The sequence below is a fragment of the Eptatretus burgeri genome, chromosome 6 (assembly GCF_056783735.1).
Source record: "Eptatretus burgeri isolate ZD-2024b chromosome 6, Ebu_testis_v1, whole genome shotgun sequence".
Classification (NCBI taxonomy): domain Eukaryota; kingdom Metazoa; phylum Chordata; class Myxini; order Myxiniformes; family Myxinidae; genus Eptatretus; species Eptatretus burgeri.
In genome coordinates, this window is record NC_140966.1 from 73,272,332 (window position 1) to 73,287,887 (window position 15,556).

A 15,556-nucleotide genomic window follows, 5' to 3' on the forward strand; every position below is an offset into this window, starting at 1 on the left:
ACTTATGAATGTGTAGCGGGGACGTAGCTTAGCTACGTAGTGTTAAAAGGAACGTGCTGTAGTTTAAGGGACGACGTGGGAGCACGAGTTAGTTAGGGGATGTAGTTAGAAGGATGGCAGAGTTCAGCGGTGTGTGTGTTGAAGATTTGGAGAGTTGTGAGGCATGTGCATGGTGAGTGAGTGAGGCCAGCGGGTCTGTGTGTATGGAGTGAATGGGGAATGCATGGTGCGATGAGTGATTGGGGGGAGGAGTGACTCCCGCCCAAGGGACCCCGGGGTCAGAGTAAAGTGAGTTAGCTGGGTTAGTCAAATTGAAAAATGGAGGTCGTTTTGCTGTTGGTGGGAAAGTAGGCTCGAGACCCATTTGGAGGGGTGCAGGAGCCCTGTTGACGGGCTTGGGAGCGTGGCTGCGAAAGGTGAGTATCGCTGAGTGGGTACCCCGGGCACCAGGCTAGTCAGCCGCGGTAGGCCATGGGCCCATGGGGGGCCGGGATAGCATAGTGGGCACGGGTGCGCCTGCTTGGTGCGGGGGCCCGGGGCGCCATTAGCCGCGTGGGCAGTGTTGTGGGCACGGGTGACCCTCGGAAAGGGGCCCGGGAGGCCGGCCTGCCATGTGTGCGTTTCAGGGGAGGTGCCATGGGGGGCACTCCCCGGTGTTAGGGAGCTGGTAGGCTCGGAGGCAGTGTAGTGCCCGGGGGTGCCATAGCGGGAGATTCGGCAGAGGGTCGTGCCTGCCAAAGGGAGCCACGTGTCCCAGCCATGAGACCGTGTGAGGGCACGGAGAGAAAATTGGGGGGGTGAGGCCCGAAATTGTGAGGACACCAACACAGGCGACGGGAATCTGGGTTGTTAGAACCAATAGTTTAAGCGAGAGGCGCTTGTTGAAAGCCCCGGGGTAGTTTAACAGTTAAATGGTTAGGGTACATTAGGAGATGTACCCCTCCGCACCATCCATCCCCTCGCTGTCGTTGTGGGCCGCTGGACCCACTTTGGTTATAGATCGCCGAACTCTGGGGAGGCCATTCTGAGGCTTGAGTTGGGCCTCGACACAGGACGTTAGCTCTCCCTTATTCCCCTCCGGGAAGGGAACGTAGGGGTTGGGAGTAGGCTAGGTGACAGAATAGGTTAGCCGAACAAGGACAGTAAAGGGGGTTAGGGGACGATTTATAGTGGGGGAGTAAAAATAAAAACAACAAAAAAATAAGTTGGGGCTAAATTGGGGTTTGACAAATTAAGGGAGTGGGTATGTACAGTGACAGGCAAAGGCGATAGGTTGGGAGGGAGACAGGTCGGTAGGTCCGAGCCCGCCTTCCGAGTGGCCAGCACCACCGCACTCCCTCCACCAACCTCCACTGAACGGCAAAAGCTGGCCAGCTTCATCTGCTGGCTGTGTTGCTGCAAGGCCTGTGCCGGCCGGATCATCTGCTGGCTGTTTTTCTTCAAGGCCTGTGCCGGCCCACTTCATCGGCAGCTGTTGTGTTGCTGCAAGGCCTGTGCCGGCCGGATCATCTGCAGCTGTGGTACTTCAAGGCCTGTGCCGGCCAGTTCATCTGCCGGCTGTATTTGCCTGCAGCGGCCTTCTTCTGCGGGCTGTGTTTGCCTGCTGCCTTTGCCATGCCATGCCCACTGCCCAGGTTCACCAGCCCCGTTCAATTTTTGCTTTGCCCCCCCCCCTGTTCATTTCCATGTGCGCCAGGATCAGAAAGCAACAGTTTGCAAGCTGCAAGAACTGCCCTGTTGGCAGCTACAACACGGGCCTGCAGTGGCGGCCCGTGCACCGTGTTTGCGTCCATCCAGTCATCCATCCATTCGTTGTGTTCATTGCGTGTGCCACTTGAGCTGGCACGGAGACTACGTTTGTGCAGCCCATGCACCGTTGTGATTCACTGCGTTCAGTTCAAAAGGGAAGGCCTTGGACTGCGTGTGAGCAGCCAGCCACGTTCCCTGTCACCTGCATTGTTTTGAGCCAGAGACTGCATGCGAGCAGCCTGGCTCCCTGCTAACTGCTTTTCTTTTGCAGAGTTCAATGATCCTGGGCCATGGTTTAGTGTAAAATTTGTAAGTTAAGGTTAAGATGTACTGTGCATATGAGTGCGCCCCCGGCATGTTTGTCTTAGCGCCGGCAATTTTATTTAAGTCGTCCGTGTGAGTGAGTTTGTTTAGGTAGTTACGCAGCCCTCAGGTTATTTATTTTGGGGACACGAATACCATGAATGTCGCACTCAGGGATCCGTAGGTGAAATGTACTAGGGGAAAACTACACATGATGGCACACGAGAATTTGACGACTCGGGACGAGTCTGTAAAAAGGGGAGGGGGTAGTGTTGTGGTTACCAAATTCGCAAACCACCATTCAGGTCCCTTAGGTGAGGTATCTCGGTAAGTACATGTGTAGTTAGGCCCAAACCCGTTGTCTAGTGGGAATACATGTCATTTATGCGTGCTGCGACTCTTCAGGATAGCCGTTTTTCTTTTACTATCTTTAATTTGGACCAACCGCCATTGTTACCACCACCAACTACCGCTTCACCACAACCGCCACGACCTTCACGTCACACCTCGCAACCGTCGCATCGCCACCGTTCTTGCGCCGCTTGTGGGTGCCGGTGTTGGACTCGTGCAGGGCGCGCGCCGAGCAGCGTGTACAAAACCACGGATTTTCTGCTTCAAAAACGGATCAAAAACGACACACGCCCACTTTTGTGCCGTCCAATCGGTGAGCGAGGGGCGATTTGGCCCCGCCCCCAGGGCATTGGAGGGCGATTGATATATGCAAATTTATGGATCAAAAAGCATTCACGCCCACTTTTTCTCGGGCCAATGGGGAGCGAGGTGAAAGGTCGAAGGGAGGGGGTCAAAGCTGAGAGAGCGAAGCCACGGGGCTTATAAAAGCGACCGCGTTCGTCAGTCAAGTGGGAACAGAGAGTCAAGACTTCGCGGGCGGTGGAGTTGGCAAGAAGGAGCTGGTCGGCGTCGTGTGCGTTGGAGTCGGAGTGGAGGGGATGGAGCTGTGGAGAGGCGGCGAGGGCAGACGAGGGGGTGCTCGCGTCGTGCAGGGAGCTGCACCCCAGGGAGGCCGACAGCGCGACCTGGCCGAGGTGGAGACGCTCGTCGCGGGACTCGAGGCAGAGTAGGAATCCTCTATACCCCGAGCATCAGCAACCCCCTCCTGTTTCCCCCCGCGCTGAGATAGTGCGACCAAGGGGGCCCCTTTCCCACCCCCTACCAGACACTGCCCGCGAGGCCCGCGGAGTTGAGGCACCATCGCCGCTCCACGTCTCATCACCAGACGGGTAGGCCCGACCCGGTCTCGGCCTCAGGCCCGCCTCATCCTTGAGGGTATTCTTTTCCTTGGTTTTGGGTATGTGTTGTCGGCGCCGTCTGTGAAGTAAAATTGTATAAGTGTTGCCGTGTGCTCGCGTAATCGGTAGTAGATCTGCATTGTCGCATTTGCTTTTTGTGTAAATTGCATTGTGTTTTTCTTTTCTGTGTGCTTTTGGTGGAATTGAATATGTGTGCTTTCCGTTCATCGCGAATAAATGTGCTTTGTGTTGAACTGTTTCCCGCTTCGCTTCGTCATTTCTTTCATTGAATCCTCATCTTGCTTCACGTAAAGGGTTGGTAGTGGGCTGAATACGCCTGATAATTAATCGAACCGTCGAGGTCGACGATAACACCGCTCGGTTATCCCGATAGTACGGAACGGGTCGCTTAAGTGGCCCGTGTCCGAAGTCGACCTGCGGCGAGGTGCGATCGCCCGGTCTACCCTCCGCGTGGGTACTTAGGTAGGTCGAATTTGGCGAGCAACCCTATCCCACGCGGGGGCTGATTGGCTCGATCGCGGTGAGACCGAAAGGTCCACCCGTGACTGGTTCCCGGCGTTAGTCCGAGAGGGTCACGACTGGATTGTCCGTCCGGTGGGCGACGTGCCGCGATTCGAGTTACGTGGCCGTCAGCACGCCGGCGGGCGCGAATCCGTAACAATATATATATATATATATATATATATATATATATATATATATATATATATATATATATATATATATATATATATATATATATATACATATATATATATATATATATATATATATATATATATATATATATACATATATATATATATATATATATATATATATATATATATATACATATATACATATATATATATATATATATATATATATACATATATACATATATATATATATATATATATACATATATACATATATATATATATATATATATACATATATACATATATATATATATATATACATATATATATATATATATACATATATATATATACATATATATATATATATATATACATATATATATATATATATATATATATATATATATATATATATATATATATATATATATATATATATATATATATACATATATATATATATATATATATATATATATATATACATATATATATATATATATATATATATACATATATATATATATATATATATATATATACATATATATATATACATATATATATATATATATACATATATATATATATATATATACATATATATATATACATATATATATATACATATATATATATATATATATATATATATATATATATATATACATATATATACATATATATATACATATACATATACATATACATATACATATACATATACATATACATATACATATATATATATATATATATATATATATATATATATATATATATATATATATATATATATTGCATTTCTTTGATGATACTTGAAACTTTGAAATGTGTATGATTAATGTTTAATTCATTTCCTTACATTTTATAAAAAGATGGTCGATAGATGGTCAGATTAATTTAAGGGATTTGTGTGATCAGAAGGCAGCATGTCAACGAGCGTATAAAATCAAGAATTTGCAAGGGTAGACTTGCTGCGTCCACGCCGGTATGAAGTGGGCTTCGTGGTCTGGACATGCAATGTCCCCCCCCCCACTTTTCAAAAGCAATCGACGCCCATGCTGCTATCCACCATACCTCCAAGCTTTATGTCATCTACAAATTTGGAAAGCCTACTCATTCACCACACTATCCAAATGGATTGATGTAAAATATAAATAATAATGGTCCCAGTATTAACCCCTGAGGTTCCCCATTACTGACATTGGACAGAATGTTAATCTTTTCATGAATTTTTTTTCTTCATAAGATTCCTGTTTTACCTCCTTACTTTGTTGGAAATTGTATAATGTGACCATATATGTCACCGATAAGTGATGTATCTTTGTTTTTTTCAGTCAACTTAGCCCCAGATGGTTCAGACATCACTGAAAAGTTTTACATAAAATCAGTTTCCCATAATTGCAATAGAAAACAAACTTTTTGAACAAAGATGGGATTACACAGGTTCTTATCAACATCACAGAGAATATTTTATCTCGTGAAACATCTCGGAAATAAACCGCCTTTCACAGTGGAGCCACTTTTGACACACATCTGCAGTGATGTGTTGACATGCCTCCTCCATTGCCTGGACAAGTGTTGCTTGCTCATGGGGATTAGTCGTACACTTTCAAGCACCAGATGGAAAAAAAATCCTTTTTGGGGATCAGGAAGGGAGAGTGGAGTGGGAGGAACACCACTGAGAAGTTTGCATGAGCTTCAAACTACCCTCGGACAAGCGCAGAGTGGTGGAAGTTGACATTGTTCCACACGTTGGCAAAGTTTGCCAGCTCTGGCCCTTCCAGAACTCCCTCTTCGAGGAGGATAAAACTTTCATACGTTCAATCTAGGAATAACAGCAGACATGCTGTGTTACATGAGCCTGTGGTAGCATTGTGGGAGATTACACCATTTCTAGAAATAGCAGCACACATGGTTATGTTTCCTCCATGCTGACATGTGAGGTGAAGTTGGGCTGACCAATGATGAGGCTTTCATGAAGGTAAACCGTTAATTATCTCCAAAAGGGGTGTTTCAATTCACCCAAACCCCCAGTTTTCATTCATGCACTCCCTTGGAGTTCCCTTTGCAAGCATGCAAAGTTTGGGGCTGCAATGTTTCATGGTTTTGGAGTTATGGTGGAGACACACTGACTGACTGATTGACTGACTGACTGACTGATACACTGACATTTATTATTATAGAAAACTGTCATTGTTAATTGCCAAGAACTCTGGGTTTGGGCTTGGTTTTGTGCACTCCACGTCCAGGTCTGGTTTTTGTTGTTTTCTATAATCCAACAAAATACATTTAGTGGAGTATATTGAAATTGAAGACAGAGATTAATTTTATTATTGAGGATACAGTCTCTGGCTGCTGGTGGCAGAATTTCTGGGATTCTGGGATGTCCCGCTGATGCAGTGTCCCCGTTACCAGTAATCTGGTACTCATTTTGCTGACCTCGGAAAGATGACAGGCTGTCATCCAACCTGGTATTATTTAACGGCCTGGAAGAGGCTCGAACTCAAGACCCTAAGTTCTTGAGCCAGCCACTTCAACCAATAATCCAACACCAATCTTGAAGATAGAGATGACAAATAATAATTCTTTGTTTTGAAATTTTAATTTTGTTTCCTTTTCAGCCTCAAAATTATGTTTCTCAAAATTGCTTCTGAGAATGAGTTTGACCACATCATTGGCCAGATCTCGATGGTCTGATGATTTGAGATGAATTGTTCAACCTCAACACAAGTCGCCCTTTTGGGAGGATTCTGGAGCAGCCAGGTTAGACTTACAAGAGGAGCCATTCTTGAGGAGCCAGGTTAGACTTGTTAGTGTATTGGCATAGTGATATCGGCTCACTTCGTTTTCTTCCTTCTTTCCCTCCTTATTTTGTGTCCTGAGATAACAGACCGAATGACAAACACTGGAGGACATTTTGAAGCTGGCTAAAAACTTTCCCATAATTTCAAGTCAGAAAACCTGAGAAACCAAATACATTGGAAATTGGAATTTTGAAAGGAAGTCAAGATGAACAAGAGTCAAGATGAAATAAGTGTCTGATTAGAGCCAAAACAAGCAAGGATGAACCTCTAAGTGAAGTTAATGAAAGTTTTCATGGAATATACATTGAGAAACTGGAAAAAGCTTGTCAGTCTTTGTGATCCAGACCCAGCTATTCCTTGTTGGGGTTGTTAAAGTTCTAATTGAACAACAAATAAAGAGTGGCTGATCCAAACCATTGAGTGTATTGAGGAACAACGACAAGTAACGAGTGGGATGATCTTTGTTAAAAGTAAAACTACACATACTGAGCTGAACTGATACTCCTGAACTTAGAAGTACTTTGTCCGAATATGCACATTTTGTTTTACGATTACAAAATTAAATTCCCCTTTTCTATCCAGACTCGATGAAGGAAATTTTTGCACTGTATTTTAACTGTAATAAGGAAATGTACTTACATGGAAGCAGAATCAAGAACATCAATAGAAGACCTTGAGGAATGTTGTAGTTTTCCATGACGAGTTTGTTCAAAGAATATTTGATCTGATCAATATATCTGATATAGCACAAGAATATCTGATCAATAATCGATTCTCTTTAACCTTCTGAAATTCTTGAGAAGACTGAGCTTTCACAACTCCTGTAAAATGAGCAACCAGCTCATCTGGACTGGGAAAGGAACGAATCATAAACCTTTCCATGACGTGTCAGGTTCACCTTGAGATGAACGTGATAGGTTGACATTTTGACACAGGATACATATGGACGATTACACTTCCATATTTTGAGAAATGTACAAACATTATCTTCCAGATATCTGTAGCTTTGTGCATAAAGACATAATGAAAATCAAGATTTGATAAATTCTCTTTACAGTTAGTTTTGTGGTAAAGTATCTCCAAAATTGTTTGTGTCTCATTGGTGGGACAAACATATCGTCTGAATATGGATTTTAAAAATCGTGGAAATTATGATGCTTGATGTGGCATCAAATTAATGTCATTGATTGGTCTAAAAATGAGAACCCTAAAAGGATTAAAAAAAAAAAAGGAAGAGTTTGGGGGGACGGAGGGGATGACAGTTTCGACACCAAATACGAGGTCCATCTAAAACGTAACGGGACTGACTTCACAGAAATTTTATTCCAAAAAAATATATTGAAATCACAGCTTGTCCCCTTCAAAATAGTTTCCCTCCAGTCTCACACACTTGTCCATCCTCTTCTTCAACGCTTCGATACACCCCTGGAAGGCTTCTTCTGGAATGCTCTGGAGCTCCGTCGTCACGGCCCTTTTGATGGCCTCCACATGAGGAAATTGGGTCCCCTTGAACACCCCCTTGAGCTTGGGGAATAGGAAAAAATCACAAGGGGCCAAGTCTGGTGAATACGGGGGTTGCTCCAGAGTTGGCACGTTCCTCTCCACCAGAAACTGTCGGATGCTCACGACACTGTGAGCATGGGCGTTGTCATGGTGAAGCACCCAGGCATTGTTCTCCCACAGATCCCTCCTCTTGTCGTGGACTGATCTCATGAGGCGCCGGAGGATCTCCTTGTACACGTATTGATTCACGTTTGTCCTTGTGGTAGAAACTCGAAGTGGACGATGCCCTTGATGTCAAAAAAACGTGATGAGCATCACCTTGACCTTCGACTTCGACATCCTTGCTTTCTTTGGTCTTGGTGATGCCGGACTTTTCCATTGATGACTCTGCCGTTGTGTCTCCAGATCGAATTCAAATATCCATGATTCATCACCAGTAATGAGTCTCCCGAGTAGGTCTGGATCATCCTCGAGGCGCTCAATAATGTCTTAACAGACAGTGACACTTTGCTGTTTCTGGTCCTCGGACAACAGCTTGGGGACCATCTTTGGGCACACCTTGCGCATTTAGATATTTTCAATGACGATGCTCCAGACAGTGTCCTTGTTGATGGAAAGTTCCTCAGCAATCATCCGCACCGCGAGTCGACGATCTGCATGCACCATCTGCTTCACACACTCAATGTTGTCCACCGTTCTGCTCGTTGAAGGTCTTCCAGACCGTGGATCATGTTCAACCTCCTCCCGTCCCTCTTCGAACCTCTTGTGCCATTCAAATGCACATGTACGTGATATCGTTTCTTCCCCGTAGATTTGCTGCAGCATTTCAAAGGATTCTGAAGGTGTTTTACCAAGCTTGGCAAGAAACTTCAGATTGGCTCTCTACTCATGACTCATGGCTCGACCACTCAGACTAGACAACATACAAATAAAAGCACGACCTGTAAAAAATCACACCATAAGCGCAGTCAATCATCACAAATCATATATATTGCTGGAATGTTGCGAAAGACTGTGACGCAACCCGTTCATTCAAGTTGTGCAAGCGGAGCACACAGCAGGCTCAGTCCCATTACTTCTTCGACAGACCTCGTATACTTTTATCAACAAATCAATGGCACCGAACCAAAGGCAAAACAAATTTCATTGTTTCATTCTCTTGTGATGTTTTTGTCTTTATGCTTCACACAATAAAACTATAACTGAGTTATGGTGTATGAAAAAATATTTTCACCCATCTTAGTATTTTTTTTTGGGGGGGGGAGGACGGATGGGGGAAATTCTAATTATCAGAGCTACATCACCACAATATATTTTATACTAGCAAAGGTACCCAGCATTGCCTGGCAACACTGGGACCCCCTTCTTCCCACCCCTTCCCTCCCTCCTTCCACTCCCCTTTCTCCAGGCTCACTCCCACCCTACCCCTACCCCTGCCCTCTCCTTCCCGACTCCCACTGCACTCCTTCCACTCTCTCCTCCCTCCCCTTCCCCTCCCTCTTCCCACCCCTTCCACTCTCTCATCTGATCCTTACCCCTCCCTCCCCACCCCTTCCCATGCCCCTCTGTCTCTCCGGACTCTCACCTCACCCTTCCCCTGCCTACTCTCACCTCACCCCCTCTGGACTACCACTCCACTCATCCCCTCCCTCATCCCATCCCTTCCCCTCCTCCTCCTTACTCCCACCCCACAACCTTCCCTCTGGACTTCCACCCCACCCTTCCCCCCCTCCTCCTTACTCCCATCCCGCAACCTTCCCTCCAGACTCCCACCCCTCCTCCTTCCTCATTCCACTCAATCCCCCTCCAGAATGCCACCCCAATGCTTCCCTCCCTTCTCTCCCAACTCCACCCTTCCCCTCCCCCATCCCAACTCCACCCTTCTCCTCCCCATCCTTCCCCTCCCCCATCCCACCTCCACCCTTCCCCTCCCCCATCCCACCTCCACCCTTCCCCCCCCTTCTCTCCCACCTCCACCCTTCCCCTCCCTTCTCTCCCACCTCCACCCTTCTCCTCCCTTCTCTCCCACCTCCACCCTTCTCCTCCCACAGGAATTTTCACAGGGTGTATATGAAAGTGTATGTGAACAGAAGAACTTCTAAATAAAGAATTAAGAAATATCTCTCGGAAATTTACCCGATGGCCTCCCGACTAATTAATTATTAATTACGTACGCAGACATTTCACTCCACCCAGCCGATTTTTGTCGCCTCTAATGTATATTTACTTCACATAATATGTGAATTTCATGTAAATCAGTTTGTTTACAACCCTTGAACAAGAGAGAAAAGGACTGGATGGAGGGGTGAGGTCACCTCCTCCAAGTTCATGGGCAGGCCGATTCATCAGCGTTTGCCATTCTTTAGATGGATGTAAAACTGGACGTTAAATCAAGTTGTTATTAAATAAAGACACATTTTACTTGTAATTCAAATAAAGCCATATTCTATGGGGATGCCTTCCCTTCCCGCCCTCCCCTCATGCTTACCTCCACCCAAACCCCCTCCCCATTCACAACTCTTCAGGAATCCACAGGAGGTGTTCATACCTTTATTTAATTACAACTGTAGCGACTCATTAATTTTCCTTTACATTTTGCTCATATCTAAAATAATAAATATCAGTGTGTGTCAGTGTGTCAGTGTCAGTCAGTGTGTGTCTCCTCCATAACTCCAAAAAACATGAAACCTATAAGCCTGAAACTTTGCACTCATACTTGGGGAAGTCCATGGGAGTGGATGAATGAAAATTGGGTGTTAGGGTTAATTAAAGCACCCCTTTTGAAGATAATTAACAGCCTTATTTAATTATATCCTTTATCTGGTGCATTCTTGGTCACGCTGTCTTTCACTGGGGTCTAAATTCGCCCTTTTTTTGGCCGACTCAACAATGCCATGATTTGGAACAGACTGCAACAGTTTCTCAATGGTAAAGTTTTTTTTTTTCACTTTCCTCACTCACATCATCAAATGCCTGATCATCATAACTACGAATTGCTGGATACATTGCAATGCTTATAAACGCCCGGAGATACCAGCGTTTGTGGCTTTATGTAATTTTCGCACATGCCATAACCTCTAGAATCTCTTCATCTGAGCCAAATTTCCAAAATGTAAACTCCAGAATTGAACTTATCAGCAGTTCTGACTGCTAAGAAAAAAAGTGTTCATTTGTCCAAGTCAGACATTGCTTGACATTCCGGCCTGTCTGGGTGCATGGTGTTTATCTGACCAATCGCCAATCGCGAATAGCTTGCCAAGCCAGTCGTTCCTTATCAACCATTTCATTGGAGTGCTTAAGCCACCGGTGAGCTGGTTGTTCCTTTCCAAACCATGGCCATACACGACAAAAGCACTCACACTGTCACTGAATATATCGATCGACTTGAACAAAGTTCAGGCCCTACTTGCCTGCATTTGGCCGTGCGTTGTTGTGCATGCGGTCCCTCAGGTGGTGGTTCGCTCGCAGAAAATGTGCAATTTTATTTCGACATTTCCCATTTTTGTACGATCTTCTTTCATTATACGACCCGTCACTTAGACGTAGATGTAGATACACATAAAACTAGATGGTATTCATAGAATACTTACCCCATGCAGTCTTGAGAAGGACTTGTTGCGAGCCAACTGTTCTGTTGGCAAATTTGTAATTGAAAAAATTAAATTCAAATCAAATGGAAGACTAAATAAAATAGGTACAGTCCTGCATTGGAGTCGTCAGAAGGAACCAGAACAAGCAAACAGCAAAGATGAAGTCATCAGGATGAACCTGGATAGGATTCACATTTCAGCTGACTCCTCTACCCTCAAACCCACCCAGGCACAGCCATTTTTTTTCCAAAAAAAAAAAAAAATTATTTTAAAAAATATCAAGAAAACAAAAACCCAGATCAAAAAAATAAATAATTCTGGCTGACAGACCATGTGGCCAATCAAGTTGAAATTTAAAACATGCATTCCACATCACTACTATATCATAAATGTGAAGTTTCACATCGATTGATTAAGCAGTTCCATGGAAAACATTATTTAATATTTTTCAATTCAATATGGCTGCCATATCTATTATTCCTAAATTAACTTGTACACCCAAGGCTTGGGGAACATTTCTGTGAAGCTTGCCCTCGATCTGTCCAGTCGTTCTGGAGAAGATTTGTTTTATAGGTTTTATGGTAAATCCAATATGGCTGCCAAACCATGTGACTTATGACATCACATGTATGAACCTTTGTTCCTCATGGATAGGTGGTCATAATTGTAAATTTTTGCCTTAATCTGTTCAGCCACTTCAGAGAAGAAGATTTTGAAGGGATTTTTATTTTTTTTATTTTTAACAATATGGCTGCCGAATCACGTGACCGATGACGTAGTCAAATTTTTTTCTGTGGACCATTTTATCCCGAGATGACCCTCAAAAAATTTCATACTGATCAGATGTAGCGTTATGTCAGAACGAAGGCACCAATGACATCATAAAAAAAAAATCACTTCTTCCCCATGAGTAGGACTCGCGAAGTGACAAATTTCAACTTTTTCCTTGGTGTGGTTTCAGAGATACAGAGGTCCAATTCCCCCCCCCCCCACCCCGTTTTTCCAACATTGCTGCCACACCACATGACATCATAATTATCATTAAAAACATTCTACATGATTAGTTGCACCGATGGTGAAAATTTTGCCTCAATCTGACAAGCGGTTGCAGAGAAAAACTCGAAAGTGCTTTGTAGACAAACAAACAGACAAACAAGCCGGTAGGCGACATGGCCGCTCTCTCTCGATGGAAAGCTGGCCGACGCGACTAGCCGATATTCATGTACATTCTATCAATCAATTTTATTCTTTGACAATCGAATGGCCACGGCACGATGATCAGAGTACAAATTAGCGAAAGTTAGAGTAGGTATGTTTCGGAGATTTTCGTAATTTGTATATTGTTCAGAATCAGTGCATAATCCAGCTGAGCAGCGCCACGTGTCGGTCCATGATGGGAAGGAATGAGGTTCAATTGAGTGCAGAAAGCATCAATTTTATTACGTCCGCTGGTTTGTAAAAAAAATCAGCATTTAGATCTAAAACTACAATCTCATTAACTCAGATGTTTTCTCGCAGTTTTTCGAAGCCTGGGCGTACACATGCCGGGTGCACGTATGACCCTGATTCTGGAAATAGGTCATAGAGCCTGGAAAGGAAGTTGTAGAACCCATTGGGGCCTATAGGCCTGTGAAGTTTTACTGTCACCGGATAAGGCACCTAGGAGATATGGCCGAGTTCGGTCAAATTTTGATGATTTTTAAGTTATTTTCGCTTCTGGCAACCCTGATGATGAAAATAGGCAAAAGTGTCAGAAAGAAAAGTTGTACAACTCATTGAGGGCTATGAATATCTGAAGTTTCACTGTCATCACGAGTAGCGCCTACAAGATATGGCAGAATCTGTCGAATTTTGATGATTTTAACATATTTTCGCTTATGGAAACCCTCATGATGGAAATAGGCGAATGTGCCAAGAAGAAAAGTTGTAGAACTCATTGAAAGCTATGAATCTGTGAAGATTCCCTGTCATCAGAGAAAATCCCAAGGAGATATGGCAGAATTTGTCGAATTTTGATGATTTTTCAGCAGTTTTTCGCTTCTGGCAACCCTGATGATAGGTCTTCGGAACTGAAAATTGGTACACTTGTAGTACTTCCCGTGACCTATGAGCATGTCAAGTTTCATCGCTATAGGTTGAATAGTTTAAAAGTTATCAAGGATATCGATTTTTTCGAAATGTGATGGAGTAGCAAGCTCATCAGTGATTAACGGAGAAACTAAAAGAGATAGATCTGGAGATGCAGCGTATGAAATGTAGGTAATGACCTCAAGATTAAGCACAATAAATATGATTATCACAGCCCTCTTAGTTTGCACCCAGAAACCCACCTTGTGAAGTTTCAGGCATGTTTCCAAAGAGACTCTAACAAATGGCAGCCCTGGTAATTCCATTTATCTATTCGCTAAAGATTTTATTTTTTATATGATGCTGTAAGACATTCTCCTTGGGCACAAAAAAACAGGTCCCTCGGAGGTCCAGTTTCGGAGGTATTGATTTTTTTGTACAGTCCACAATAAGTGTACGATGTACGATAAAGTATTTTAGCTGTTGCTAAGCAACGGAGGTGTGCAGAGCAACCATTAATTTTTGTGTACATGCTCGCCACATTGTACACATTTCACCCAAGTTTCATCAAAATCAGACTCTTTCTCTTAGAGATATTTGCAATTTATCGTTTCTGAAATGTTTGATATGTACTCGCCAAAAACCTCTTTTTGTTAGGGCTGCAAATTGGCATAAAGGGAGCTAGATAGATTGCACACAGAACTCTAAGCTTCGATTTTTCGTTTTTTTTTTTTTGATTTTGTTGACCACTTTAAAGGGCCGTTGCTATGCCGTTGCTAGGGCCCAGGCTCCCATATTTGAAAGCACAAGATTCCCAGAAATATTGGTCCTTCCTACCAAATTTCATTGGAATCGGTTGAGTGGTTTAGCCCCAAGGCTTGACCAAAGTTTCGCGGACAGATAGACAGATGGAAATGTCCAGAATAAGGGTGCTCTAGAGCGAGCAGCCAACAGACAAACGGACCCAAATGCAAAACCCTCTCCATTACACAAACACACACACAAACATTTTAAGGCCATTTTCCCCTGCTGGAGCAGGAATTAACCTTGCAGGTCCCATGGCAATCTTATATCATGGTTCCCTTTTTGAGACAATGTTTATATGGCCGGATGCCCTTCCTGATGCCAACCCCTTAATCATCTCTTACAACACGCAGGGACGTGGTGTACCTATTCTAAAATGGGGCACACACCAGGAACCTTCTCCTTCGGTGAGGATAATCAAAAAATGAATGAAATTGGATGCAACGATGCGGTTTGATGTTCGTGAATGAACGAACATTTCTCAAAGTTTTTTTTTTGTCAAGATCATCAAATCGCATTCATCAGCATTTATCATCACTTGGTCTCTTTCAACCAGGCAACACTGGTCTTTATTGTGGGAACACTATTTGCAGTAAATGTGACGTCATGCATCACAAGCGACAACTGGAAACGAAAAAAGTAAATAAAACTTTGAGAAATGTTTGTATGTTTGTGTGTATGTGTATGTATGTATGTATGTATGTGTGTATATGTATGTATGTGTATATGTATGTATGTGTATATGTATGTATGTGTGTGTATATGTATGTATGTGTGTGTATATGTATATGTATGTGTGTGTATGTGTATAT

At 43.6% G+C, this 15,556-nt stretch overlaps 1 protein-coding gene across 2 annotated transcripts in view; it reads right to left on the minus strand.

Moving 5' to 3' along the window:
- Nucleotides 1–15,556, minus strand: part of LOC147025051 (T-cell surface glycoprotein CD4-like) — a 72,112-nt gene that overhangs the window by 46,540 nt on the left and 10,016 nt on the right. The window contains exon 1 of one of the 2 annotated variants that reach the window (XM_085885643.1): nucleotides 7,420–7,612. The exons of the other annotated variant lie outside the window; for it this stretch is intronic. Within the exon in view, the coding sequence (XP_085741769.1) occupies nucleotides 7,420–7,477 (58 nt within the window). The 5' untranslated portion in view covers nucleotides 7,478–7,612. Of the gene's footprint in view, nucleotides 1–7,419; nucleotides 7,613–15,556 lie in introns of those variants that run through there. 2 annotated transcript variants of the gene reach the window in all.